Source organism: Sander lucioperca, chromosome 8 (assembly GCF_008315115.2).
Source record: "Sander lucioperca isolate FBNREF2018 chromosome 8, SLUC_FBN_1.2, whole genome shotgun sequence".
Taxonomy (NCBI): Eukaryota; Metazoa; Chordata; class Actinopteri; order Perciformes; family Percidae; genus Sander; species Sander lucioperca.
In genome coordinates this window covers 20,133,155-20,160,133 of record NC_050180.1, presented here as the reverse complement: position 1 = coordinate 20,160,133, position 26,979 = coordinate 20,133,155, and the positions used below count along the sequence as shown (strand labels likewise).

At 39.8% G+C, this 26,979-nt stretch overlaps 4 protein-coding genes across 4 annotated transcripts; 3 read left to right on the top strand and 1 right to left on the bottom strand.

Annotated features, from left to right (window-relative positions):
• The first annotated feature begins 1,556 nt into the window (after nt 1-1,556).
• Nucleotides 1,557-5,486, top strand: si:ch211-199f5.1 (protocadherin-8). Its single transcript, XM_031296520.2, has 3 exons — nt 1,557-4,180; nt 4,278-4,476; nt 4,800-5,486. The coding sequence occupies exons 1-3, from the start codon at nt 1,715-1,717 to the stop codon at nt 5,111-5,113; spliced, it is 2,979 nt and encodes a 992-aa protein (XP_031152380.1). The 5' UTR covers nt 1,557-1,714; the 3' UTR covers nt 5,114-5,486.
• A 1,073-nt stretch (nt 5,487-6,559) lies between these two features.
• On the top strand, nt 6,560-10,058 carry cnmd (chondromodulin). Its single transcript, XM_031317592.2, has 7 exons — nt 6,560-6,702; nt 6,868-7,005; nt 7,573-7,713; nt 7,831-7,944; nt 8,075-8,228; nt 8,666-8,856; nt 9,362-10,058. The coding sequence occupies exons 1-7, from the start codon at nt 6,643-6,645 to the stop codon at nt 9,587-9,589; spliced, it is 1,026 nt and encodes a 341-aa protein (XP_031173452.1). The 5' UTR covers nt 6,560-6,642; the 3' UTR covers nt 9,590-10,058.
• Nucleotides 10,059-15,731: 5,673 nt separating this feature from the next.
• Nucleotides 15,732-19,959, bottom strand: ednrbb (endothelin receptor type Bb). The gene is made up of 7 exons (XM_031316559.2): nt 18,962-19,959; nt 18,697-18,809; nt 18,310-18,514; nt 17,857-17,997; nt 17,627-17,760; nt 17,424-17,532; nt 15,732-16,613 (listed from the first exon to the last, which is right to left on the bottom strand). The coding sequence occupies exons 1-7, from the start codon at nt 19,376-19,378 to the stop codon at nt 16,518-16,520; spliced, it is 1,215 nt and encodes a 404-aa protein (XP_031172419.1). The 5' UTR covers nt 19,379-19,959; the 3' UTR covers nt 15,732-16,517.
• A 46-nt stretch (nt 19,960-20,005) lies between these two features.
• On the top strand, nt 20,006-26,702 carry LOC116047610 (glutamate-rich protein 6-like). The gene is made up of 13 exons (XM_031296506.2): nt 20,006-20,520; nt 20,625-20,676; nt 21,699-21,820; nt 21,932-21,975; nt 23,450-23,560; nt 23,714-23,830; nt 24,000-24,160; nt 24,409-24,467; nt 24,593-24,738; nt 24,860-24,924; nt 25,049-25,204; nt 25,855-26,083; nt 26,266-26,702. Exons 1-13 carry the CDS (start codon nt 20,259-20,261, stop codon nt 26,518-26,520), a joined length of 1,779 nt encoding a protein of 592 aa, XP_031152366.1. The 5' UTR covers nt 20,006-20,258; the 3' UTR covers nt 26,521-26,702.
• Nucleotides 26,703-26,979: the final 277 nt, after the last annotated feature.

Below are 26,979 nucleotides of genomic sequence, written 5' to 3'. Positions count from 1 at the left end.
AGCAAAATACACACAAGCTGTCAACAACTCTCCTCCACACCCTATTAAGATATATGGTAGATGGAGAAGTTGGAAGTAAATAGAGATAAATTGTGAGCAGAGGCCCCAAACATGTGACTTCAGTATCCAGATGCTAGGTAGTGGAACAATTATTCTCTGGGTTTCGATTCTATGTAGTCTCCACAGCAGATGAACAACAACACGTAATTATACTGGAGAGAAAAAATAACTATCAAATCTAATAAGCTCCACTAGAGGTTGGACAGAGCAACTAAACAGAAGGAATTGGCATGGACACGTGTTTGGTGGAAACTAAATCAAGTCCTTAGTGAAGATTTAGAACTTTATTTTTAATATTACTGCTTAAATGTAGCTTACACTGCACTTTCAGCTATTATGTTTCAAAAAATTCGGAAATTAGCGGGTTGAATATGCCTGTGCCAACACCTCACAAATATTACAAAGAGGAGTCCTCTACAGTAGTCCAAAGTGCCAGAGAAGTGTCGCTACAATTCTGTGGTTGGATTTTGAAGAGATTATGGTGGTGTTGTATTGTGACCAATTTAAGAAGATGTATAGAGTCCATTACATGGCCAAAGCTATGTGGACACCTGAACAAAGCATGCAAACAACCAAGTGTTACGTCATTACACAAGTGATTGTTGAACATGTAATTCCAAAACCATAGGCATTAATATTCCGTTATAAACACTATCTGCCCTTCTGGGAAGAATTTCTACAAAACTTTGGAATTTTTGCTCCTATTCAGCTGTAAGAGCATAGAAGAGCGATAAGACCTGCAGTCATCGTCCAATTCCTAAGCCTACATATATACATGTTTCCCATAAACCAGGAGAGCGGCAGGATGTAGTCTAATCTAATGATTGGAAAGATAAACCACCTTTTGATCTCATATATGAGAACATTTTCTCAGTGAGACTCTTGAAAACACCCCTTTATTCATTTACTGTTTTTACATACAGGTTACAAAGTGAGATGATATTACTGATCATCTTTCTTTTTTGTGTGTTAATAACAGATAACCAGAAAAAAATATCAACTATTGCCAAATCAAGACATGATCAAGCACCATTCCTCCTTCAGAAGTGTTGTGGATGTTTTAAATAATTAAGCTATTTTTTTTTTTTAGAAATAAGATGCACCCTGAACAAAATCTTGCCCATCTCACCAAACAAAAAAACAATTGAGCTTGCCTTGTGAGTGCAAGCACACGTTCGCACGCACGCGCCCACGCTCAGGCACGCTCACAAGACAATAAACCAAACATCAAAAGAAGAAGAAATAGGCTTTTGCTATATAAAACCATCACTCTGTAATGGCTGTGAAAAGACGATAAACAGAGCAGGGACTATCTCCAAGCAATGGCATATCGTTCTCCCCGTTTCTTCTATTTTGCAACTTTCTTAAGTGTACACTCTCAAAAACAGGCTTACAGTTTTTTTTTTCATAAGGGGTTATTTTTAATTCTAAAGCGAGGGATTGGTCACACTTCGTCTCATTAGCATGAGGAGCCGTATAAACCCCGCCACTGCAGAATTTTGAGCTGTGTTGAAGGCGAGGCAACAAGCGTATCTGACTGGCTGCGCGCAAGGAGCGAGTAACTTTCACTTCCAGCACAGTTCAGTTCATACAAGCGGGAGCTGCATGGAGAGCTCACTCCAGAGGTGAACTGCTCTCATCTGTTCAGCACACAATGAGGCTGCTTACCGAGGGAAAGATTACTAGGAAGATGATACGGGGCAAATGTATAACTTATTGGCACCGGTGGATTTTTATATTCTCAATCTATCCATTTTTATTTGCCTCACCGGCTCAGTCCGAGGGAAATACTATTCGATACCAGACTAATGAGGAGGACGCACCAGGTACAGTCATCGGAAACCTTGCCAAGGGCATGTCCTTGAGTCCGTCTCATTCCTCCAAGACCAATTTCAGGATGATGAAACAATTCAATGATTCATTCATCAGGGTAAGAGAAAGCGACGGGGAACTCACTGTCGGGGAACGAATTGACAGGGAAAGAATCTGCAGACACACTCTACAGTGTCTCATCACTTTTGACGTGGTGAATTTCTCCAAAGACCGCTACAGATTGATTCACGTTGAGGTGGAAATAAAGGACATCAATGATAACTCTCCGGAGTTTCCAAACAGGGAATCTGTAGTGGAGATCTCAGAGAATGCAGCATTGGGATCCCGTATCCCTTTAGACCCAGCTGCTGACGCTGATGTCGGGTCAAACTACATCCAAAGCTATCAGATTTCTGTCAACAGTCATTTTACCATTGATGTGCTCCTGAGAGCGGATGGGGTTAAATATGCGGAATTGGTGCTAATGAAAGAGCTAGACAGGGAGACTCAGTCATCATTCACTGTGGAACTGGTCGCCACAGACGGAGGAAACCCTTACAGATCGGGGTCAACAAAGATAACTATCAAAGTGACTGACTTTAATGACAATAGTCCCGTTTTTGACCAGAATAGTTTCTCAGTTAGTTTGCCAGAGGACGCACCGGTTGGCGCTGTTATACTGGACTTAAACGCAGTTGATGCTGATGAGGGTTTGAACGGAGAGGTCGTCTATGGATTCGGAAAACAGGTTTCTCATGAGATCCGAGGACTTTTCCAAGTGGATAATAAATCAGGTTGTCTGACGCTCAGGAGCCCAGTGGATTTTGAGGACAAAAGCACATATGAGCTAGACGTCCAAGCGACTGATCTGGGACCCAACCCGACCCCCTCCGTGTGCAAAGTCATAATTTATGTCACAGACGTTAATGACAATGTCCCAGAAATCAGCATCACCCCGATGACCTCCATCACGACAGGCATTGCATACATCAGCGAGGCGGCAGACAAGGACAGTCTGGTGGCGCTGATCAGCACCCTGGACAGAGACTCAGGTGTTAACAGCCAGGTCCACTGCACATTATACGGTCACGACCATTTCAAACTCCGGCAGGCTTACGAGGACAGCTACATGATAGTTACAGCAGCAGTCCTAGACAGGGAGAGGATTAGTGAATATAACTTGACGGTCATGGCTGAGGATTTTGGGTCACCTCCGCTGAGAAAAATCCTTCAGTATACCATTAGACTCAGCGACGAGAATGACAACGCCCCTCACTTTACTAAAGCTGTCTATGAAGTTTCAGTGGTGGAAAACAACGCCCCGGGCGCTTATATCACCACAGTTGAGGCCAGTGACGCGGATCTGGGCAGTAATGGCAAAATTACTTACAGACTTGTGGACAGTGTTATTATGGGGTCCCCAGTGAACACATTTGTGTCTCTTAATTCAGTGTCTGGCTCTATATATGCACTGAGAAGTTTTAATTATGAAGTGATGAAACAGCTAGACATACACATCCAGGCAAGTGATGGGGGGTCACCTCAGCTGCAGAGCACAGCTGTCATCAGACTAAAAATAGTCGATCAGAATGACAACCAACCTTCTATCATAAATCCACCCCTTTACAAAGGATCTGCTGAGGTTTTCCTGCCCAAAGATGCACCTTCAGGTTATGTGGTAACCCAGATAAAGGCCACAGATGCTGATGAAGGTAAAAATGCACAGCTGTCCTATAAAATCACAGACGGGGGACACCTGGGTTTCTCTATCAACAAAGACACAGGGAAGGTGCATGTGAGCCGACAGCTGATGTATGATCTCACAGACAATGTCAGAGTCACAGTGTCGGTCACTGACAATGGATCCCCGGCGCTTACTTCTACAGCCATTATACACTTCAGCTTTATAGAAGGAACTCTACCCAGTATGCCTTCCTTGCCTCAAAATGGCAGCGAGGAGCTCTTTGAATGGGACATGTCCATAGCCATAATCATAGTCCTGGCAGGGAGCTGCTCTCTCCTCTTGCTGGCTATCATTCTCATCACAACCATTTGCAGCAGTCGGAAAAAAGAGACGAGGGAGAGGGGGTGTGATGAAAAAGAAGACATACCAAATGTGGAAAAAGTGGAAAGTGGTCATGTTGATTCATTGATTGCAAACCACAAAGGCAAAGTGTTTGATGCCCATCCATTTCCAGAGAATCCTCCATTGGCCAGCAGCAACACAACAGAGACAGGCTGTGAGGATGGCAGGCAGACAGCAGGCATCTTTGAGTCAAACAACAGGGTGATGGAGGGTAAATTAAAGGTAAGTAATTCTTTTTTTCTGATTTGTTTTTTTTATCACCAAGTTTGTTGTCTTTTGAATCTTCACTTAACATTTGTGTTGAATGTTTTCTTCGCAGGGTTACTCTACTCTTCCGGGATATGGGAAAGAAACAGTTAGACCAATAACGATATGGAAGGGGAATTCATTCACCACAATCTCTGCAAGAGATCCCCACATCAGTGGCAAGGACAGTGGAAAAGGGGACAGTGACTTCAATGACAGTGATTCTGACATAAGTGGAGATGTGCACAAAAAAGAGTCGCCGCCAACAAACAGTGAGTGTCACGAAAACATTATAAGAAATAATAATAAAATAGAAATTCAGAGAAATTAGTTAAATGAGACTGGATGCAAATGTGAAATCCACGCAATGATGTGGCATGCATTCATTTTTGCTTCTTGTAGTGGGGTTTATATTTTAATCTAAGCCATGCACCAGATTGTACCCAGTTACAACAATGCATTTTCTAATACACTGGACACATTATGATTGATCTTACCTGGGCTCACTGGGGTCTTTCAACACCAAACACCCTCAACTAGGTGAGCCAGCAAATGTATTTGTATTACACCCTGACAGCACTGCTGTTTTCCACAGGTCTCTGGGCATGTACAAACGAGTGCAAAGTGTTGGGACACTCGGACCGATGCTGGAGCCCTTCAGCTACAAGGCCCAACACAAGCATGGCCTGTGGACCGCATCTGTCAACTTTCAACAAGACTGCTTCCCTTCCCAGGAACACCGGAAGGGAAAACTACTATCCAGCACACATACCCAAAACCAACGGCCTGCAAAGTGTATACGAAAAAGTCCAACACCAGGAATTTGATTATATTCTAGTTGGTCCATCGACACCGGCCAGAATACAGGAAACAGATGAGATGTCCATTCCAGAGTACACAAACTCTTAAAGATCAAAAATACATCCAAAGTGATCCTGTCTTTATACTGTACAGTACTTTTATCTTAATTGACTCTATGTTGGATTGTTGCAGTGTTTTGTAGTATGTCGTGTGTCTTTTGGCTCATATAAGACTGTTCATTATATTATGTGTAATATGCAAGATTTTGTACATTAATAATATATTTTTCATAATGATGTAATGTAAAGAAGATTTTATTATGAATTTTCAAGAGCATGTGTTACTATTTAAGGGGCATGAGCTATGGACATTTAGGCCAAAAGGGGCCTTTCCACAGTGAAAAACAATCAATATGAAAGATTACCATGTTTGTGGTAGGTTTTGTCACATTGTTGCACAAATAAACGTTAAAAAGTTAAAAGCTAAATTGTTTTGCTGTTTAACCACAATTTAATAGGTGAGTTATCTGGGCTTACAGGGCACAAATGTAATCTTTTATGAAGAATACAACCTATTGTTCTGAGGAAGTATTCAGAAAAGCACACAGAATAACCTCAATTAGCCAACTGAATGCATTTTATTTGCAATAAAGGCTTATAAGCCACAATGAATAAAATGTGGTCCTCCAACGATCACAGTTAAATTGATAGCAAGCATACGGCAATGTCATATTCTTTTCATGGTACACAATATAGTTACTGGGCTGCCTCAATTTGCATGCAAATATTGCAATTTTGATCAAATGCTCATACAATTACATATTATTTTCCAAGGTCAAAGAATCTCCGCACCCTTTCTGATTGCCACCCAGTTTACCAATAATCCAACAAAAATTGGTTCAATCTGTTTCCAAGCAACAGCAGCACTGCACATTTGAATCTTTTTTCTTTATATGTGTCTTCTTTTTAAATCATGATAAGGACCGAGTAACCTTGACCACCATTGTCAAATCAGAAAAATTAGTAATTAACCAAAGGTTATGTCTCTGTGTGTGTCTCTTATTGATGGTATTGCAAGGCATTCCGTTCTTGTGGCATATTGTAGGAATATAAAGACCTAAGAAGACTCACTTCTGCATGCAAGTTTGACTACAGGGAGTGCAAGTCTGCTCATTTCACACCTGTAACCACAAAAAACTGAAGGAAATCTGCAGTATTCATACACATTTATATCATGATTGACATGCAACTATAAGAGGTGGGTTGATTTAATGAAAGGCATGAAACATAACTGACTTATATGTAAGTGCTTATATGTTTTCATCCTCCTTCCACACTGACTGAAAGATTAGTTAACAACCTTTCTACCACCCATTATATTACTGCCTATACCACATGGCACTAGCCAATCTGAGCTCAGAACTTGTTTTAGTTTGGTACCACAGGATGGCCACCTTGCTTTAGACGATCTGGACTTACAGGTAACATTCAGATGAAGAATTTAGCTCAAACATTTTATATCAACTGTGAGTCATTCACACTGAAATGTCAAAAAGCCTCCTGGTGGATAACCTGATTCTCCACAAGAGAAGCAACAGTATTAGTGGAGGAATTATAGAGGGCATCACGAGAGAGACAATGGAAAAAGTCCAAAATACCATTCATGGATCTGGCTGTTTTGAACACTGTACACCTCCGGTAAGACAGACTTAATACGTTTTTGATCAGAAATATAATCGACAGCAATGACATGTAAATTTAACTGTAAACTCTGCCAAACTGATACATTTTTCAAGAATGTTATCAGTTGTTTTTGTTTAGTGTGCATCATTTCTTACTTTGCATCTTCTGAACTTTGTGAAGGAACAAAACAGCACACCGACATCTGCTGCGGTCAGTCGCCTCCTGAGATTCGGAGCCGTGGCTCTTATTGTTGGCGCAGTGTTGATGTTGTGTGCATCCATGGCTGCTCTCTACCTGTGGAAAGGCAGCGATAAAAATGTAAGTGTCGACTTAGGATTATGCTGTAGTTATTCAACACAGTTATTACAGTATCCCTTCAATAACTGATATCTAAAGTGGAAGTAAGGTGGGAAATGGATTCAAAATAGATCCTCTGATAATAAAAACGTTTGAATATAGGCATTATTGCACAAGAGGTATTTATGTAAATAGCAGAGATACTCTATACATAATCTTATTCGTCATCACATTTCAGACTGTGAAATTGCATCTTTAATTATGTTACAATCCATGCAAACAACATAAATTGCTCAATTTTATATACAATAGTGTTATGTTTATGTGTCCTATTGAGCTTACCTGTAGGGCAAACAGTCCCACCAAGGTCTGCAACTGCATCTCCTGTAGTGCTTTGCTCAATTATAGTATGCTTAAAATGCAAGGGATTTCTGTAAGAGAAGCAACACCAATAATTACTGTGCAGGATGCAGCATGAACATTGTAAAGCTTGTTTTTCTGTATCTCATTTCTATTGTGTTTGCCACAGTGTGATTTACATAACTTGACTAATCAGTAATTTTAACGTTCCACCTTGAATGCTGCCAGGTTTATAATGTTCGTTACAGTATGAGCATCAATGGGGAGATGAGACAGGGCTCCGTGGAAATTGATTCAGACAACAACGTGGAGAGATTTAAAACTGGGAGTGGAGCTGAGGAAGCTGTGGAGATTCATGACTTTCAAATTGTGAGTGAATTTGTCCTTGTTCTCTCTTCCTGAGGTAGTTCAGCTGAGACTTTCTGTGTGCTTAGCGAAGTAGCAAAGCTGTGAGTGTAAACATGGCAACTCTGTGATTTGGTGCAGGGAATAACCGGAATCCGCTTCTTTGGAGGAGACAAGTGCTATATAAAATCCCAAATCAAAGCCAACCTTCCACACATGGGAGCTCACAACAAAGAGTCGCTGATGCTTGACCTGGTATGTTCATACTACTTGATACAGAATGTTGCAAATTGAAAAAAAGAAATTACAGTGTTGTTAAAAGCAAACACATCCTCTGCTCATTTATTTTTCTAATTCAAGGACATTATCTTTTTCCTCTTGCCAGACAGATGAAGCTATTCCAGTGAGTTTTGACGAGAAGTTCCTCATATGGGTTTCTGCCCAGCAGCCGCTGAAGGACACCAGGTTTCTGAGCAACAAAATTCGGGGTCTTTGCGGGGAGCTTCCCATTTACTGGCTCCAACCTATCTATCCTAAAGGTTTTGCCTTCTTCTCTTCTTTCTAGATATTATGTAGTAATTCACTCCACCCATGAGTCTATAAAACTGGCATGCAAACATGGTCTATTCTATTTAAAGTATTGTACATTCTATCATAGTTTTTTCAAAGCTTGATTGTGATTGCCCTGCTTATCTGCTGACACACTTGTAAACTGTACAGTTGTGTCTGAGAAGTTGGTGAAACACTTGATGTCTTGAACATACTCTACATTTAGAGTACACCAAAAAAGGCTCCGGTCTTGTATTAAAAAAGAATGATCTTGAAATATGCAAGAGTGCTTGAAATCACGGCTGCTAATTTAATTATTCAGGACATCTGAGACAGCCCCAGCTATGTAGGATTGAGCTCTGAGGACATGTATGGCATCTTGTGGATGTTGACCCAATACTCTTGCCTCTCGTGGCTGATGTAACAGATGGGGAGAGGAGAAAAAGAGACACACAGCGAGCCAAACGGCAGTTTAACATAGAGGAGTTTGAGGCAGCTGCTGAAGAGAGGAACCTGGTGAGTCACGCAGAAGATGACACCTCCAGAGTCGGGGAAGAAGAGGAGGAGGGGGCACAGTCTGCTGCGGGGTCAGCATACAATCCCGAAAACCCCTATCATGTGAGTACCAGCTTCATCAACAACACTGTTTATGATAAACAAGGCTCCAGAGCTGGTGAATATTTGATTAACTATCAAGAGGCATATACTGAGCCCTGAAGCAACCCTTAAAGTAACTTGAAATTTCTCTGTTTTGTCAACACTTTTTTCAAATGACTTCATAACACCACGCATACAATGCCACCCTTGTTAAAAATGTATTGTCAAAGAAATAGAAGTACATGGTGTGGCAATGTCCTAACCTCTGCCAGCTGATATACTACTGCTGCTGCTGCTGTTGAGCAGGTGCCATGTTAGTAGCTATGATTACAGGTCACCGGGGTAACAGCTGCAATTCCAAATTGATGAACTTGTGAACTGAAGTGAAAATTCCCATTGCTTATAAAAATTCATGTTGCCGTAGATGTTTGTTTGAGTGGATGAGAAGTTTTTGAAAACATTTGCATTGCAAATGAGTATAAAAAAAAGATTGCTCTTTAGAATTAACATTGCTTTAAAACTCCAGCGCAGTGGAGGTGCCGGAGAGGAAGGCGCCATGACCTTTGACACCATGTTAGACCACCAGGGGATCTGCTGCTCGGAATGCCAACGCAGCTACACTCACTGTCAGAGAATATGCGAGCCTCTGCATGGCTACTGGCCGTGGCCTTACAACTACAGAGGATGCCAGGTAGCTTGCCGAGTCATTATGCCCTGTCGCTGGTGGGTGGCACGTATTTTAGGTGTTGTGTAAGAAAACACGCTGCACTTGTGAGAGAATATATCTTTTTTTTTTGTTAGTAAGACCCCCAGGGTCTCTAAACTTTCAGTTTCTATGCAGTTATGCATGCATATAGGTATTTTCTGAGTTTGACTGTAAATACTGTTTAGAAAGCTATGCATGTTAGCATGAAATGAAGATCATGATGTATGATTATCTGTACTATAATACATATACTGATAATTGTCCTCCATACAAAATATTTTACATATAAACAGGTGCTTTCTCTTTGGCTACTTCTTTTCATATAGCAAAACTGGAATACATAAATGTCATATTCCTATTTACAGCAACAGACTTACAAATGAGCACATTCATTTTTGCATCATGTAATACTAAAGCTTTATGTGCTGTACTATGTTTAATGGAAGGTATGGGACTGAGTCCAAAGACTCAGCAGCTCATGTACCTTTCCTGACTGAGTAGGCTTTAATAAATTCTAATTACAGTATATGCTGGCTTTGATGTCAATGTTTTTTTGTCACATCTTGTTTCCATGGTTCCACTGGGTGCTTTTCTGATAAAACTGAAGTGACAGCAGTGGTTGCCATAACTTCCATTCACAGCTGAGAATCAGTTTGAGGGCAATGCAATTTGTGCACACTGACATCTGCATTGATGTGAACTAATGTGAGATGAGTGTCATGGCACTGATGGAAAATATTTTCATAAAAGTGACATTTTTATTAAATAAATAAATCTATATTTTTTCTATATAACAAAGAGAGGAGTGTGGATGCTAAGCTACCAAATAAGATGATCACAGATACCTTTTTTGCACAGCTGTTATTTTGGCATGTGGTGTAGGCTATTCTGAATACCTCAAAATCAAAAGAAATCAGATTACAATCTCTAAAGCCATATTCCAACTTTCTAAATAATTGAAAGGAGCCATGTTGCGATCAAGACGATTTCACAGAGGGTGATCCAGGGACATCAAATTACAACAGATGTGATATTGCACTATATCTGCCACTAAAGCCACATTGAAACTCTGAAGCAGTGTGAGCGAACAACACAAAGAGATGCTTGTCGCTTTGCTTGGAGATCTTTCCTGGTTTTCATGGGGGTAGAGGTGCTTATCACATCTGCAGTGCTGATAAGACGGCCTCTGTGCTTCCGTAGGCTATATAATATTAATCCCTCTCCCACGTCTGCAGATGCACTTAAAGGAAGGTGACAAGCATGACATATCCAGGACCTCCTGATGGCTCGTGCTCTGGAGTGCAGCCGCTAAAAGAGCCCCAAGTACCCTCAAGTGATGTAAATTTGCAGGGGGAGTCCAATTTCCTTCGCAGCACTGTCACTGCCATGGTCATTAGACTAAATCATCCCGCTGTGTGTCACACAGCTCATTTTAAAGTCCCCTCAATAATGGAGTTATACTTGGACTGCAGATTGCAGCACAACAGTGGAATGTCTGACCTGACAGCAGCTGGAAGGGTACCGTGCACATTATTTCATCTTTAGAAATCACAGGCAGACAGTGTGTATGGATGTAAGAGATAACTTGAAATTATGAATTAATTGAGAGACCTTTGTATATATATTCTGATATTAGCTCCAGCTGTTGTTTAACAGGACTATTTATATGATCTCTAAAGTTAGTAACAGCAGCTAAAATATAAATATGATGTGTGCCTGTTGCTCTCTGCGGTTTCTTTGGGTTTCAGAATATGTTGATACAGCAGTAGAAGACAAAGCGCTCTGAGTCTAAGATAGACAAAAGGAAATGAAAAAACAAAGCAAAAAGCAAAAAAACATATTACCACAAGCAACAACTCAAAATGCCATTAAACTGAGAAAAAAATACATAGCTCAGAACAACAGCAGTTTTGTTATCCTGAGGGCCTGTTTCTAAATAAAAACTTGTTTCCTTTTGCCATTTCTCTCCTAAGAAGAGAAATGTATTCCCATTGAGTGGAGAAGATGAATGTGTTGGAGAGCAGCTTCAGTGTGTGAGACAGTGGGGCCTTTTTGTTTGTCTCCCCCCTGGGGCCAAGCTTACCCTGGGAGCCCTGCAGGCCAGGGAACAAACAGAGCTTTGTGAGCACTGACCCACTGTGCCCAGCAGCCAGACTGCAAACCTCCACTCCTGTGCTAATAGGAAACCACAGAAGAGGAGTCCGCAGCAGCCAAGGGAGGGGAAGCTATCTCGCATCCACCTGTGCTTTCATCATTGCCCATCAAAACAAGCACAGTCAGGCAGGGGTCTGTGGTGCTCTGGTGACCACTGAATCAAACGCTTTTTCACCGACATCCTCTTGGCACCAACACTCACCAGAATACATGTGGGATACCTTAGCTGGTGATTTATTTAGTAGCATGGATTTGTGCTAATCAAGCCCATGCACTCACTGGAGCTGCCTATAAATACGTCAATAGCCTGTTATAAATTTGCCTGTTGTTGCCCAAGAGGCATTAGAAGTGTGAATAGAAGTGTGAAGTGAACCACTCTGGTAAACGTGTCCTACATTTGATTGCATGTTTTCCATTACATCCAGACATGAATGAAATAAACAGTAGTGACAGTCCATTTTGCACCTTAACCAGAACACAGAAACCCTTTTAGGCTAGCTCATTATGTTTTTTCTGCAAGAAAGCACTGCAATACGTTTATAGACGCTGGCGTCGTGAAGAACCTGTAACCCGCAGTTTTACACCGGGAACAACCACACAAGCACCGAAGATTTGTCTTTTCTTTTCTCCTGAATGGCTAGAAATAACATGGCTGAATGAAGGGGGGCTGGTACAAGGCTTAAATGCTTTTTAATCCCATGGTTGAGTGACCACTTGCAGTTCTGCCCAGTAGTCTGACTCTGCCTGCCATTTGAAGTTTCCTTGCCATTGGCTGGTCTCTCTCTCTCTCTCTCTCTCTCTCTCTCTCTCTCTCTCTCTCTCTCTCTCTCTCTCTCTCTCTCTCTCTCTCTCTCTCTCTCAATGTGTTTTATTGGCATGAACAAAAAACTTCTCTCTCTCTCTCTCTCTCTCTCTCTCTCTCTCTCTCTCTCTCTCTATCTATCTATCCTCTCTGTCTCACCTATTTAGTATGCAAGCCCCTAATGGCCATTAATTAAATCCCTGCTGATATTGTTTAAGGAAGTCTGTCTTGTTTATTTCACCGAGTTAAAACTGTAAATATTGTCTATAGACCTACCTGCACATACATAACACGTTCTATGCCATGAGACATTATAGCAATTCTCCCAAGTGACTTTACTTCGCACACACTGCAGTGTTTTTCTCCTGTGTATTGCACTTGGTTGCATGGTGTCCTTGTTACATTCAAATAAAAAAACCTGTAGTGTGGTGTAGGTCTAACTTGGACACAGTGCTGGAATCTGCATCATTGTTTTCTTAGTGACACACTCTATGTGACATTAGTGGGCTGGAGGCATCCAACCTGCAGTGGATGTCAAGAGTTCCTCACCAGAGGTGGACAGTTATCTTTACAACACAGCAGGCATGGTTCTCTGTATAACCAATGCAAATACAATACTTCCTCACCCATATAATTTCTTTTTACCCTGCCAGTGAAATATAATTTGAAAAACCATACCATGCCTGATGGGATCAATATTAGAAGAATCTTTTTTTAAATATGGCATTTGTCAAAACTTTAGTCACCGTAGGATGTACCCCAGAATATACACGTCCTCTAGTGGGGTGCTTAAAAAGAGCTATAGATAGCTCAAAGCAGATTCAAATCAAGACTTCACATCTACCACTGTAACTGTAACCTCCACAAAGCAATGTCGAGAGGCTTGTCACATGAAAGCAAAAGTTGTCCAAAGACTTGTGGGTAGTACTGACAAAGTTTATGGGAAAAAAGTAAATGTGTTTTTAATCCTCAGCAGCACGTGCAACAATGAGGGAGCCTGAGCCCTTAGATATGCCACCCCGGGGGCAGGCTCTATACTTAAGGCTTACAACAGCCTCATTATCTCCCTCAACTCACATCAGATCCTAGCAGCAGTTTGTCACAGGCAGGCTCCTCTCTGCCAGTAGGCATCAGACCAATCCTCCTGCAACACTACTGTACATAATTGCCATATGGACAGCATTTTGAGCCAGACTGAAGACTAAAAAGCCCTCCAGGCAGATTCCCCAGATAACTAAATGAATATTTTATCTCATTTCCATCTAATTTGCACCACATTATTATACAGAACTGAAATTTTTAATTAATTGATAGAACAGATCAAACACAGGTTTATACTTTGATTTTCGGGAGCTGTTATTTTGATAATTTGCATGGCTTTTTTTCCCATGCCAAGCTCTTTAATCTCCCAGAAATTCAGCATCTCTATATAGAAACACTATAATAAAACATACAGCAAATTAATAACTGTCAGCGCACATGAAATGCTTGTCTTGGTTGTGTGAGTAGTTCTAGTGAGAAGTCCATTTACCTGCCACCCAACTGATTAATTAATTTCACACTGTTTAATTAAATCCACAGTCTGGGGAGTCTGGGCAGCACCGTGGGGAGCCCTATCTAAGCCTTGTGTGTACAGAGATTACCAAAGAAGGTCTCAGACACCCGCTCTTTCGCTAATGTTGACACTGACGTCACTCTTCTGTGGATACCGCATAATTGTGTCAGTGTCATCTGGCAGTTGTTAGCCTTTACTGCTGGGGACATGATAGCATTGCACCATTTGTCGAAAATCATTCGTACATACATTAACTAAGGAGGCTGGAGCATTTGACAGCATTTGACACAAATTAGTATCTGACAGAAGCGTCTGAAGAAGTGTGCTGCTACATTAGTAAACCTTGGATTTTGTCAGTTAACTGTACAAAGACAAATTAAAGCCATACTGTAGTGCCATAAAAAGTCTAAAAAACACAAAATGTGAAAAAATAGGAGAACCAAACAGGACAGATTCCAAAATATGTACATACAAATATACATGAACGAATAAAATACATGGACCATGTTGTGCTAGATCAAAAACTGTGCAAATTGGCTTCACCGCAAATGAGCATATTGAACTCCTATATCCTGTCCAACACTGTTGTATCCAACAGTCAAAGCTTTAGAGACACAGAGACACTGTCTCTCTTATGTCAGAACAGAGAGAGGTGCATTAGTGTGTAGCGCAGCAGGCAATATGACTGTGTGGGCTGGAAAGCACGCATGTTACTCTCTCTGTTCTCTTGAAACATATTTTTGGCATCTCTAATCACAAACACATATTAAGTCAGATGGCTTTTTTGTCTTTACAGTACAACTTTAAAATAATTTGATTTGTGGCTAAATATACAATTTTTATGGACTACCATATATGTCAACACTAAAATTTGAAAGGATTACATTGATTCTTGCTAATCTGTCATAATAACAAACATAAACCTGACTCCAAATGCTGTTTGCTCAATCTAGTGTTTGTTCGCCGAGGAAAGCAAGGATAATCAATTAGATACATAAAGATGGCAGCTTGCTGGTTTGATGTGATGTGATGTGGAACCAGCATTTCCTTGTGCTCTCTATTTGATGTGCCAAGAGCTATTAGATAAACAAATACTTTGCACAATGACACTCACATGAAAAAAAAGCCATGATATAAAACAAAGCTAGTATTTTTATTATATATATGGTTTCATTTGAAATTATGTAGTTGAACTGTAAGTGCAGGACTTCAATTATCTAAGGTTTAAATAAAGTATCTTTCATGCACATGTTTATGCAACATGTAAATTACTATGAGATGGATGTTTGATTTGAGCTGTATACAGTACTTTACTGGAAAGTTTAATTAGCTTTAGCATAAATTTAGATTTAAAAGATTAGATTTAACATTTAGAAAAATATGACAGGTTCATGTCCTTATTACACGTCTCTTCTATATAAGCAAGACAAGCATCACAAGTATTCATACGCTTTTATTCAAACAACTGAGTCTTCAAACAGCTGAGGGTTGTGCTCTTTACTAAGACAAGTTAAACTTTTAATAGGCATTCCAGCGCACTGCATCAAGACAGTTTTGCCGACTGATACAGCATTAGCTGGAAGAACAGCGCTCTATTTGTGCTTGCCTTGTCCTGTGACAGGAAGACCTATCAGGTGCTCATCTCTACCACCCCCCCTCCCATCCCTCTCTCCTCCTGACCTCATTCTGTCATCTTCGTTTTCCTTCTTCCCCACTCTCAGGTCTTTTATAAAGTGTCTCCATGCATTACACATTTAACAATGCATTAAAAATAGGCCACCATCAATCAGTCATTCAGTGGCGGAGACAGAATCTACTTGTGGCACCAATTTGATATGTTTCTCAAGGTTCAAGAACAAAAAGGAACACTATAAACTCTTTGTGTATGGGGAAACTCAACATAGATAAAAAAAACACATGCATGTGCTAATAATACACCGTAGCCCATAAAACACACCGTAGTAATTTTGAATTCCAATTTGCTTGATTTCGTATGGCACAGTGTCTTTCCAGAATCCAGAAACCGAATCAAAATAATACATATGCAGGCGGTAAGCCGTGACAAGATTTCTGTTGATGGGTGCCAGGTTAACATCGTGCCCAAAACAGTGATTTGAGAACTGCATGCATGATACAGGATAGGTGCTAGGTAAAATCTGATGTAATGGTTGGGAGTGAGTCAAGCCCTGGAGGCAAATAGTCAGAACAGTCTGACTCCAGGTTGCTCATACTAAAGCAGATGTTCAACTGACAACAACAGTACAAAAGATAGTGCTGCATGTAATTGAAGTATTTTATAGTATTAGGTGGCATGTCAAGGTTACTGAGCTACCAATGTTTTGGTAGCTGCTTTGATAGCCATATATATATATATATATATATATATATATATATATATATATGGTGTTCTCCTGCTCAGATAGAGGTGTGGAAGTCTGCTTGTGAGCTTTGAAGTTGCAGCTCTGCTATGAGGCTTGATCCTGCGTTCTGGACTTTAAAACAGACTGTGCCTCGTCATGGGGAACAGCTTGAAGAGGTAGACACCGACTGCACAGACATGCCTGAAGGACCACACATACACACAAAAACATTTGGTCAGAGAACAACAAACATTTATCATCAGCTTCACATGCAGAAAACGGCACATTATGGAGTTTGTTTGTGTGTGGAGTATTCACACGCAATGGAATGCAGTTTTGCCTATTTGTATGTCTTTGAAAAATGACCGACAGTAAAAGCCGTGTTGCTTTAGTACAGAAAAGGGGTGTAATAGAAAGCAGTTGTCTTTTATTTCTCTGTGTAGAGACATTTGTTGAAAGCAATCTCAAGTTGGATTGTCTTTTAATCAAAGAAAATGGGATATATTAAAAGGAAAAAACACATAAAATGTAACAAATAAAAGGAATATAAAAACCATTACTGCAAAGGGAGAGTAGTTCTTCATGCACCGTGGTGCACACAGGCCCGATGACAGCCAAAACAAACCAAAGTATGTTTAAGACATGTCCTTCTGAGCTTGTAATACAATAAAGGCATTTAAAGAAATTCTCCCTTGAAGCCATGTTTTCTTCTTCCTTGTAACAAATCATTCTGATTCAGTGACAAACTGTCTGGTAGATTGCCCAGTGTCTGTTTTCTTTTTTCTGACAATGTTTTTCCAGACCATTCTCACTTATTACCCCCTCGGGTCGTTGCTTGCTGCAGTCCGGCCATTTTACAGACATGACTCCATATGTCCTTGATGACACATATGATTGCTCATCCAATGTGGATCACAATCCTTTCACCCACACCAGACTTGTCTAAAAGTGAATAGTGCCCTACATAGGAACAACTGGAAAAAACAAAAAGTCCAAGACAGTGTATCTTACCTTGAAACATCCTTTAAATCTCTTGCTGACTGTGTACAATGCAATAGGGTTGATGCACGAGTTGAGTGATGCCATATTAATGCCAAAATAGTCCATGACAAGAAAGACACTGAAAAAGGGTAAACATTAGGTATATATTAGACATAAGAGCACAGTACAGGTACTGAACATGACCTAAAAGGTACTGAATTCTTCATGCTCACCTCAGTAGTTGACACCTATCAGGATCCGTCTCATCGTAAATGGTTAATTTCAAGATTCTACTTAGGTATAGAGGCAACCAACAAAGTGCAAACACAATCACCAGGCAGAAGACGGTTTTCGCAACTTCTCGTCTCTTGAAAAGGGAAAATATGATCAATATTAAAGTTGAAAGTCAAAATATGAGAAATGTGAATAAATGAAGTTGCAAAATGTGCTTAAAACTAATAACCTGCTTGGTGTGGTCGCTTATTGTATTGTCGGTATTCCTTAGCATTTTCCTGGTCATGAGTGTGTAGAAGACGGCAGTCCAAGCCAGTGGCATGCAAAAGTAGAAGCCAAAGAGCCACCAGTCCTTTACTGATTTATAAAACTGTTGATTAAACATGACAGAAGCCCAGAGTCAGTTGGTACGGCTGATGACATGATATTCCCTGGTTGCTATGTTACAGCATACATAAAACAATATACAAGATACACATATAGGCCTATAGGTTTACAAGGACATGTACAAGAATGTGTAGGCATCTGTTGGATGAAGTTATGAGAAATAATATTAGAGACATTATTCGTTTCATTTCCTGTCAACACTTAACCTAACTAAATATTGCTGTATGTTGGATATGAAAAGACAAATCAAACACATGTTGATCTGTTTATTTTAGCCGGTTGCATTGGGTATTACCTGCATGAACGGTGTGCTTTGCATGGGATGAAGCAGACAAATTCTCAGATGCTTGTCTTTATAGTCCATTGTTATCATATCAAAGCCGACAACTTCAGGGACAGCCAACAGGATTGAAATAACCCATATCAGAGTTATTTCGATTGCTGTCCAAACTGGAACCCCGATGCCTTTGATTCGATTCCAGGATACTACAGCTCGGTATCTGCAAAATCAATGGGAAAATGTTATGGCTTGGGGGACTTTTTGTCTGTAACATTAATTATTTTTAAGAGCATTTCAAGGGCTAATGCTGAAAAAAAATGTGTCTGCTTGATGAAATACAGATAGTAGCCAGCGAACACTATTTTCTTGTAGGGCACAGGACAGTGCTGCTTATCTCTGTACCTGTCAACACTTAAAGCACATAAGCTCAACACAGTAATTCCAACTGTGGTTTTCTGTATGAAGGGGACAAGTTTGCACAGCACCAAGCCAAATGGCCAATCTTCTGCCATGAGCTGAAGAAAAAACAAAGAACATTTTCAGTGGAAACAAACCACCTACAATCAATTCAAGGTGAGATTGAAGTTTTAAAGAGAGCAGAGAACAGAATAAGGTGCAACATTGTTTTCTCACTGTAATTGTAACACAGCGCAAGTGTATAACTCACCCTGTATGCGTTGATTGGAATGTCTATCACAATGTGGATTAGATCCCCCAAAGCAAGACTCGCAATGAGAATGTTTGGTCCACTTCTCATGCATTTGTTTACATATATGATTTTCAGTAAGGCTGAATTGCCCACTATTCCAACAACAAAAACAACAACAGACACCACAGTATGGACATATTTGAAGGCATCTCTGATTCCAGCTGACTCCAAGCACATAGGAGGGTGTGGGGTTTTTGGTCCTGCTACGTGAGGTGGATGAATTGAGCTGTTGGATTTCTGTTTTTCCAGTATTAAAAGACCAGGGGAGGCGGTTTCAGAGAGTTCAATTACAGAGAACGGTTCTGAATGCTGATCACTGGCCTCTCCTGTGATGAGAATATTTCCCAAACAAAGAACGAGAGCAACGGTCCACATTTTTGATGATTTTCTCAAAAGGCCCTGAAATGTTTTTCGCCAGCACTGGAGTGAAAATGAGAGTGAAAATAATTAGCACAGCATTTCAGCCTTGAGATTTGCATCAAATCATTTGGGTGAGGTAAAGGATTTATTTAATTCACTGATCAAAAGGCAACAATAAATAAACAGCACTGATACAATATGATACACTGAATTGTGCCAGCTTACCTTTAGATGTGCACACACAGACTCTGTATGAAATGAGTCTCTATAATACCTACAAAATAGGCTGTACGTTCAACACAAAGGACTGCTATACTACTATGTTGCAGCGCCTGCTATAAATGTCAGAACACAGCAGAGGGAAATCAGGGTTTTATAGACTAAGGTATTGTTGTCAGCGTTAGTCATCGATCTGTCAGCAGTGACTGTAATTACTTGACGCATCATCCTCAATGAAAAGGATGGCGTTGAAGTGTATTGTCTGTTATCACAGAGTGAGATCATTTTATAGGCTTCAGTAGGGATATTATGTTGCAGTTGTTTTCCACTCTCGCTCTAAAAAGTTGGCCGCTAACTTGTGTGACATAAAACTTTCACAGAAAATCTAAATGTAGCGAAATGTCTATTTTAGTAAAGACATTTCTTTTTTTGCTTGAAGCCACAGAGTCTCTATCACTAAACTTAGAAGTCATCATTAGTAAATGTAATGGGAACAGGAAAATTGTCTTCGGCAACTATATGACATTTTGGATGTACATGAGTTTGATGCAAAACTACTGCCAGACAACTGCACTTGAACAATAACAAAAATGATACAAATGGAACTGTGCAATATTCAGATACAGAGTGTCCTCTAGAGATATTGCTTCAGATGACATATCACGTTTTTTAAAACATGAGTCAGTCTCCATCCTACCAGAGAGATTCTTCCTCTGCATCTCCTGAGAGTCCTAAAGAAGGTGACATCTCCCCTCGACAGCTTTATGACAACCTGAAGAGCCTGGAGGAGCACGAGACATGTGACGACCAGAAAGATCCCATTGCTAACATCATAACTGACAACTACTCCAGCTCTCGTTTAAACACTCCGCTAGCGGCAAATGACCTTGGGAAGCTACGTGCTGGCATTGTTCTACAAGAACAAGCGATTAAGAAAAGTGAGTTGGTTGAGTTGGATGTGAAAAAGTACTGTGTGACAATTGTTCATAGCCAGGCTATCTATGTACTCTACACTTTTGCAACTTTTTTTTCTCCCCTATAGGTAATTGCAGAGAACTGAGATGCTTCAGTACATCGCCTATAAAAAAGAAGCCGTAAGGACAATTTTTTATTTATAGTGTGCATGATGGAAAGTCCTATAAACATGACAATAACATTAATATAACATTCCCTTAAGCATTTGCAGTGTCTTTTTTAGAAATCATATAATTGACCTTTAATGTTACATTTAATCTCCTGCAGTATTTTGGTTACTTTTTGATTTGATATGCTGTAAAATTGATCAGAAACCAGTTTATGATGCTTGACCTTTGGTCTACGCTGTTCTTTGATGGTCATATGATATTTTGCTGGGCAAAGTAAAAAGCTTTTCAGCCGAAAAAATAAAATAAAGTACTGCCACTGCTATCTGAATTATGTGTATAGTGCTCCCTAAAGCCACCATTACTGCAGTGGCATTGTCGAAGTGAATGCAGTTGCTTTTGAATACATGGATGGTTGGGTGTATTACAGTTGTAAATTACCCCCTCCAATGGATAAAGGTGGTCTAAGACGTGGATGTTATTCAGTCTCAAAACACTAGTCTTAAATTGGGTTATGACATTGGCTTGAGGAGAACAAAAAAATCCATAATTTCTATCCCAGCATGCATTGGGTGAGTGATATCCCTCTTTGCCTCTCTTACTTTGTTAGCTACTTTTAGCTCTGTTTTCACCAAAAAGCTCTGATAAAACCACTGTATACTACCTAGCTGACTGATAAAGTTATTGACTAACTAGCTGGTGAAGAAAGTCAACAAATATTATTCACCAAGCTATTTTCTTAAGAGTTGACGAAGAGCAAAACAGAACTGAAAGGAGAGTTAGTATTGGACTTACATTTGTCAGGTGACCAGAGACATTACTTGCTGATGTTGCTCCATGTCTGCAGAATGTGTAAAAAGGTGACTGCCAAAACAACTTGATAATATGTCAGATGTGTCTTTTTTTAGCTTGTTGCGGGGTTCCTCTGCCCCCATGAGGACAAAAATCTATTACTGTAGCTCTAAGATGAATTGAGTCGTTCTGGTTAAGCATTGCTGTAATTCTTTGTCTCCTGTCTCTGTTCTTCTGTGCAGTCCGGTCACACCAGAGTTCATGGAGGTGCTTGCGTTGGATGGAAGATTAATTACTTTGGTGAGCTCTCAGTGCCAGACAGATTGGGAGTGGGTGGAGCAGAGTCTCTCTTTCAGCTGTCAAGGTAAGCCATGTCATCAGTTTGGGTGCAAAGGGGTCTCCTGCATTTCTGCCCCATCCTGCCTCTCATGCCTTAGACATCTGTCAAGTTCCCAATTATTTATCTCTTGTGCAGTTCAAAAGGAAATTGAAGATCCCCAGTTGTTGCAGGCAGAGGTGGTGAGCATGGACACTGTCGCTGATTCTTCTGTGGTAACTTGCTCATGACAAAATGTGTGTTTTATGCATAGTCAAGTAAAGTCAATTTTGTTTATACAACGCAAAATGTGGTGGTAGAAAATAAGTACATTTTGATCACATAAAACATCATAATAGGTACAATTTAAGTGCAATGTATTCACATTTACTCAAGTACTGTATTTAAGTATTTAAGTTTTGAGGTACTTCAGTAATTCAATTGTATATTAGGCTACTTTATACTTCTACTTCACTACATTTCAGATGCAAATATTGTAGTTTTACAGTATTCCTCTACATTTATTTAATAGCTTTAGTTACTAGTTACTTTGCAGATTCAAATTATTAATACAAAATCAAGAAATAAATGACCTATCAGTACATACAATTAGCTGTTACGTTAAGTGTTAAGTGAATCACCGTTACCAGCTGCAACAGTAAAGTGTTGCTTATAAATTAATGTATCAATAATCACAATCCAAAGATGTATATAATTCTGAAATGTTGAAAAATTTTCATTCATTTAAAGGTGCTGTAGGTAGGATTGTGAAGATCCAGGATTTAGCCAAAGAATTTGAACATCGACAACTTCTCAGTCCCTCCCCCCCTTTCTGCTAAAGCCCAAACAGTCTCCTAAGCCCCTCCCCCCACGAGGGAGAATGAATGTGTGTGCATGAGCAGTGATTGACATGCAGTTAGTCCTTCCTCAGTGTAGTCTCACTAGAATTAACCTACAAGAGGACAAACACTCAGACAATTAAATACAAATGACCAACAATAAGTAAAAAGTCTATGACCACCGCGGCGGGTACAACAAGCATTATTAGGCTATATAAACTAAATAGCGTGACACTTCTTTTAAAATCAATAGCAGAATACAACACTCTTTCCCAGTATAACCAGTGCACTCAGCCACTCTGGTCCCACTGCACTCCTCAATTTTCAAACACATTGAGCGAATGAGGCTCTTACCTGCACTCACTAACAGCAGAACGTCCTCTCCTCACACACCTCACTGAAGGTAAAAGTTCCTCAGTGAATGTTTTTTTTTTTAATTAAAGGGAAAATAATCTCAAAATACATTGTAACACATAGAAAATGTTCCCATGTTTAAAATTCAGGCTGACCCTGACTATGGCATGTACAATCTCAAGTAGTTTTATCTCACTCCTATATTGAAAAGTTTGCAGCCCTGGTCAAGGTACACAAAACCCGACTTTGTTACTGTAACAAAAGTAAATGTAAAATGTCAATTTTAAAATTGCAGTATTTCTGCTACGACCGTCAAAATCACAAATTTGTCTACAAAGGCAAATTACAATTACAATATGTGCAACATACAGATTGTAAAGACCGCTAAGGCAAATGTGCAAGGATATTTTATACATACTGTATAGGTATGTAGCTTACATTCAACAATCTGTACGTGAGTCTTGTTTTTTTGTATTCACATCAGGAGCCAGGGAATGAAAAGATGCCAAAGACGGAGCATGATATACCTTGTATGGGTTCACCTCGTCTCATAGCATACAAGCCAGAGCCAAAACAAACTCCTCTTGTTGAAAAGGTACCGTCAACTTAGTTCTGTATCTCTGTATTGCCCAAAGTGAGGAAATGACAGTGATGGCCTTTTTCATTTTTCCACAGTAATAGCTGTGAGTAGAGGCTATAATATCAGAGGCAAGAGGTGATTGTGAGTCTGTTTTTTGCTGCATGGTAGGTTCCAGAGGTTGAATCTAAACAGGATGTGCTTCATGCTCAGTGTGACTATTGCCAGCAGCTCTGTCAGCCCTTTATACAAAGTGAAATGTTGGAAAATGAAACTGACTTTGAGAGGGTGAGTGTAGCTTGTTTAGCTGCAACAAATAAATCCATTCAAAATAATTACTGTTCCGATAACCTTGAGAAAATTGTCTTCATTTGAGTAGGGAAAAGGTTCATAGTGGAGAAGCACTGCAAGTACAAAAGACAAAAATGTGTATTGTTGTAAATGTTCTTTTATTTAGCTCTTTTGTTGTGAGCTAGCAAAACAAATGAGAGATCTTATAATGGGAAAGAGAGACAAATTGGCAGAGGAGGAGTCAGATAGGAAGATTGATGTGAACCCGCATGTCCCTGTCATGAGTGAGGAGGAGAGGGAAGCTGCTAAAGAGCGGGCGAAGGAGAGGTGAGTAACATGCTTGTACATGTACATGTTGGTAGGATTAAGTGGAAGGCTACCAAGAACTGTACCATATTGCATATTGTGATTGTACTATATTGCATGGCAAAAAGAAAGCTCTATCTCTCTTTGTGTTTACAGTAGCATGAAATATGAGGCGACATCTGAATTTCATTATCATGCCCTTCAGGTTTTGGCATTGTATTGTACATTTTTCCAACTTCTGCGAACAATTATTTCAATTTCCAATGTAGGTTGAGACTTTTTCAACTCCAGAGAAAACCTAAAAAAGACAACTTGAATATAGACATAAGTAAGTATGCAACCTGGGGTGTCTAGACAAATTAGTACAAATGACGAAGATATGAAGTGTGCAGTCTTTCATGCTTCTCATTTAAAAAAAAATCAATAAATGGATATTCTCCTTTTTCTGCTCAGGCCGTATTGATGCCAAGCATAACATCTCCCACAGGCTGTCAAAAAAGATTCCCTGCATCAATGATGGGCCTCACATTCTTCAGATAGATATCACCAAGATTACTGACTTGTTTGAACTACATGAAGAGACACATGGTGAGCCAAAGGTATGTTTGAACGTATGTTTTCATGACATTGCTGTTACCGTAGCCTCTCCTAAACCAAAAGGTTTTATCATCAATGTATTTACCAGAAATGTAATAAATAACTGACTATTTTGCATCACAGCTCAAGTTCTACAAAAGTGGGAAAAGTTTTCTCATCTTGTTTCCAGATGGAACAGGGAATGTTTTGTATCCTTTTAAGAAGTGCACAACGTGGAATATCAAGGACTAGGTCAAAGTACTTAATGAGAGGGTACACATTTGTTCCCTTTGATAAAAGGTTTGCAGTGTTAATGATCCTTAATAGACAAAGTTATCCTTCTGGGAAAGCAGCCATTATAATATCATCTGCAGAAGATGCTGACTTCACTTACATTATCTTGGAGGACAAGGACGAAGCGCCCAGCATCAAAGGCATTTTCACAAATAAGGGCGACGCCACATGCTATCATCCCAATGGAATGATGTGGTAATTGTTACACCATAATAACTGCTATTATAATCATTTAAACAAAGTTCTTACTAAAGTAAGGTCTTAAAGGAATAGCTTCACATTTTGGGAAATATGCTTTTTGTTTGATGAGAAGATGGATACCACTCTCCTATATGCACAGTAATATTTAGCCACAGGCAGCAGCTGGTTAGCTTAGCTTAGTTTAGCATGAATACTGGAAACAAGGGAAAACAGTTAGCCAAGCTGTGTCTGAAGGTAGCACATTTTGCCTACAAGCACTTCAATTGTTATATCTTGTTTGTGTGATCCATACAAAAACCGAAGTGTAAAAACATAAATTTGCAGGTAGTTATGTGCCAGACTATTTCTTGCCTGGGAGCATTTGCCAGATTACAAATAGAGATTACAGGAAATTACTGATCCCAGACAAAGCGGATACATAACTCCCCATTATTAGATTCTTTTTTTTTGTACGGCTTAATTCAACAAGATATAATATTAATTAATAAGCTTTAGAGGTGCTTTGTATCTTGGACACCAAAATGATTGAGACCTCTTAGTTTTCCTAAATTACTTTTTGACCAGAGATACTTTTTGATGAATCTGCTGCCCTCATTCTACAGGTCAGGATGTGTATTTTGCTAATCTCTGTGGTGTGTCTGAAGGTTGAATCTGACCCCTGTTGGAGGTCTCTGCTTCAGTGAGACAGGAGCTTTGAAGAGGCGCTGGAATTGGTTGTATCGTGCCCCGCATGTACGTAACCTTCCCTTCAAGCCGCTAACCTTTACCCTGGGCCAACACATCAGTGTGCGCATACACTCACAACAACGCATGTACATTACCTTTTCGTGCCAGCAGAACAGCGTGCACTTCAATGTGGGGTCAAAGCTTAAGGTAGGTAATGATAAATGCACTTTAAATGCATATGTAATATACAATGATTTACTGTATGCATTTGTCTTACACATGAAAAATATGGGAGCCTCCATGCAGAAAATAACAGTAATTAATGAGTTGCAATATGTGCCCAAAAGATATTCTAAAAAGGGACAACTTGTTTTATTTTTTTAATACAGCTCATTTATCCAGAGAGCCATGTCGAGCCAGGGCAAGACGCTCTGCAGAGATATACCAAAACGAAGAGCTCAGAGATTTACTCTCTGCTTGGCCAGATGCAGACCTGCATGTCCCACCACTCTGCAAGCCTGAGCAACATTAAGCCACATTACCGTTTCATTGCCCAGACGCAGCGGCTTAGAAGACAAATGAAAAAGGAGAAGTCACCCGAAAAGATAAAGGCCAATGTAAATAAAGAAAGAGATACAGAATAGGCAAAAGCTGATATCATTAATGGCTGTGTTACAATTTATAGCCTTATATTATTTAAAACAGCTTTAGTATCTGGTGCTTATAGTCATTCATGGTTACAATCAGTATGTGAAGCTTGAGCTTTATAGAAAAAGATTAATGGAAGACAGTATTGGTTTGGAGAAAATAAAAACTTTCAGGGAAGAAGCCCAGGTTGTGTGTGTTTCTACCTTAAATGCAGTATTGAAAAGATCACCGGGAACAAATTAATTCTGGTATGTAAGATTCAATGCTTAATAAATAATAGCTACACCACATAATTGACTGATGAACTTCAACATTTCAAGAAACCAAAGTCATATTTCCACAACCTGACTTGTCCCACAAGTTGCACAAAATGCCAGCAGCCACTAAAGCCATCAACATAGCAGTCAAATGTTTATGTTTACCTTGTTCAACTTTGTTGTCCTTGTTTTTAGCCG

What these genes read in the sequence shown, in the direction of transcription:
- cnmd (XM_031317592.2), top strand. Translation starts at nt 6,643, where the DNA reads ATGGAAAAAGTCCAAAATACCATTCATGGATCTGGCTGTTTTGAACAC. An exon ending in GGAAAGGCAGCGATAAAAAT is followed by an intron (nt 7,006 to 7,572) that starts GTAAGTGTCGAC and finishes GAATGCTGCCAG; the next exon opens with GTTTATAATGTTCGTTACAG. An exon ending in AGTCGCTGATGCTTGACCTG is followed by an intron (nt 7,945 to 8,074) that starts GTATGTTCATAC and finishes TCCTCTTGCCAG; the next exon opens with ACAGATGAAGCTATTCCAGT.
- LOC116047610 (XM_031296506.2), top strand. Translation starts at nt 20,259, where the DNA reads ATGAGTCAGTCTCCATCCTACCAGAGAGATTCTTCCTCTGCATCTCCT. An exon ending in AGAACAAGCGATTAAGAAAA is followed by an intron (nt 20,521 to 20,624) that starts GTGAGTTGGTTG and finishes TCTCCCCTATAG; the next exon opens with GTAATTGCAGAGAACTGAGA. An exon ending in ATGTGGGGTCAAAGCTTAAG is followed by an intron (nt 26,084 to 26,265) that starts GTAGGTAATGAT and finishes TTTTTAATACAG; the next exon opens with CTCATTTATCCAGAGAGCCA.
- si:ch211-199f5.1 (XM_031296520.2), top strand. Translation starts at nt 1,715, where the DNA reads ATGAGGCTGCTTACCGAGGGAAAGATTACTAGGAAGATGATACGGGGC. An exon ending in TGATGGAGGGTAAATTAAAG is followed by an intron (nt 4,181 to 4,277) that starts GTAAGTAATTCT and finishes TTTTCTTCGCAG; the next exon opens with GGTTACTCTACTCTTCCGGG. An exon ending in AGAGTCGCCGCCAACAAACA is followed by an intron (nt 4,477 to 4,799) that starts GTGAGTGTCACG and finishes TGTTTTCCACAG; the next exon opens with GTCTCTGGGCATGTACAAAC.
- ednrbb (XM_031316559.2), bottom strand. Translation starts at nt 19,378, where the DNA reads ATGTGGACCGTTGCTCTCGTTCTTTGTTTGGGAAATATTCTCATCACA. An exon ending in TGTGCTTTAAGTGTTGACAG is followed by an intron (nt 18,515 to 18,696) that starts GTACAGAGATAA and finishes TTGATTTTGCAG; the next exon opens with ATACCGAGCTGTAGTATCCT. An exon ending in TAAGCGACCACACCAAGCAG is followed by an intron (nt 17,761 to 17,856) that starts GTTATTAGTTTT and finishes TCCCTTTTCAAG; the next exon opens with AGACGAGAAGTTGCGAAAAC.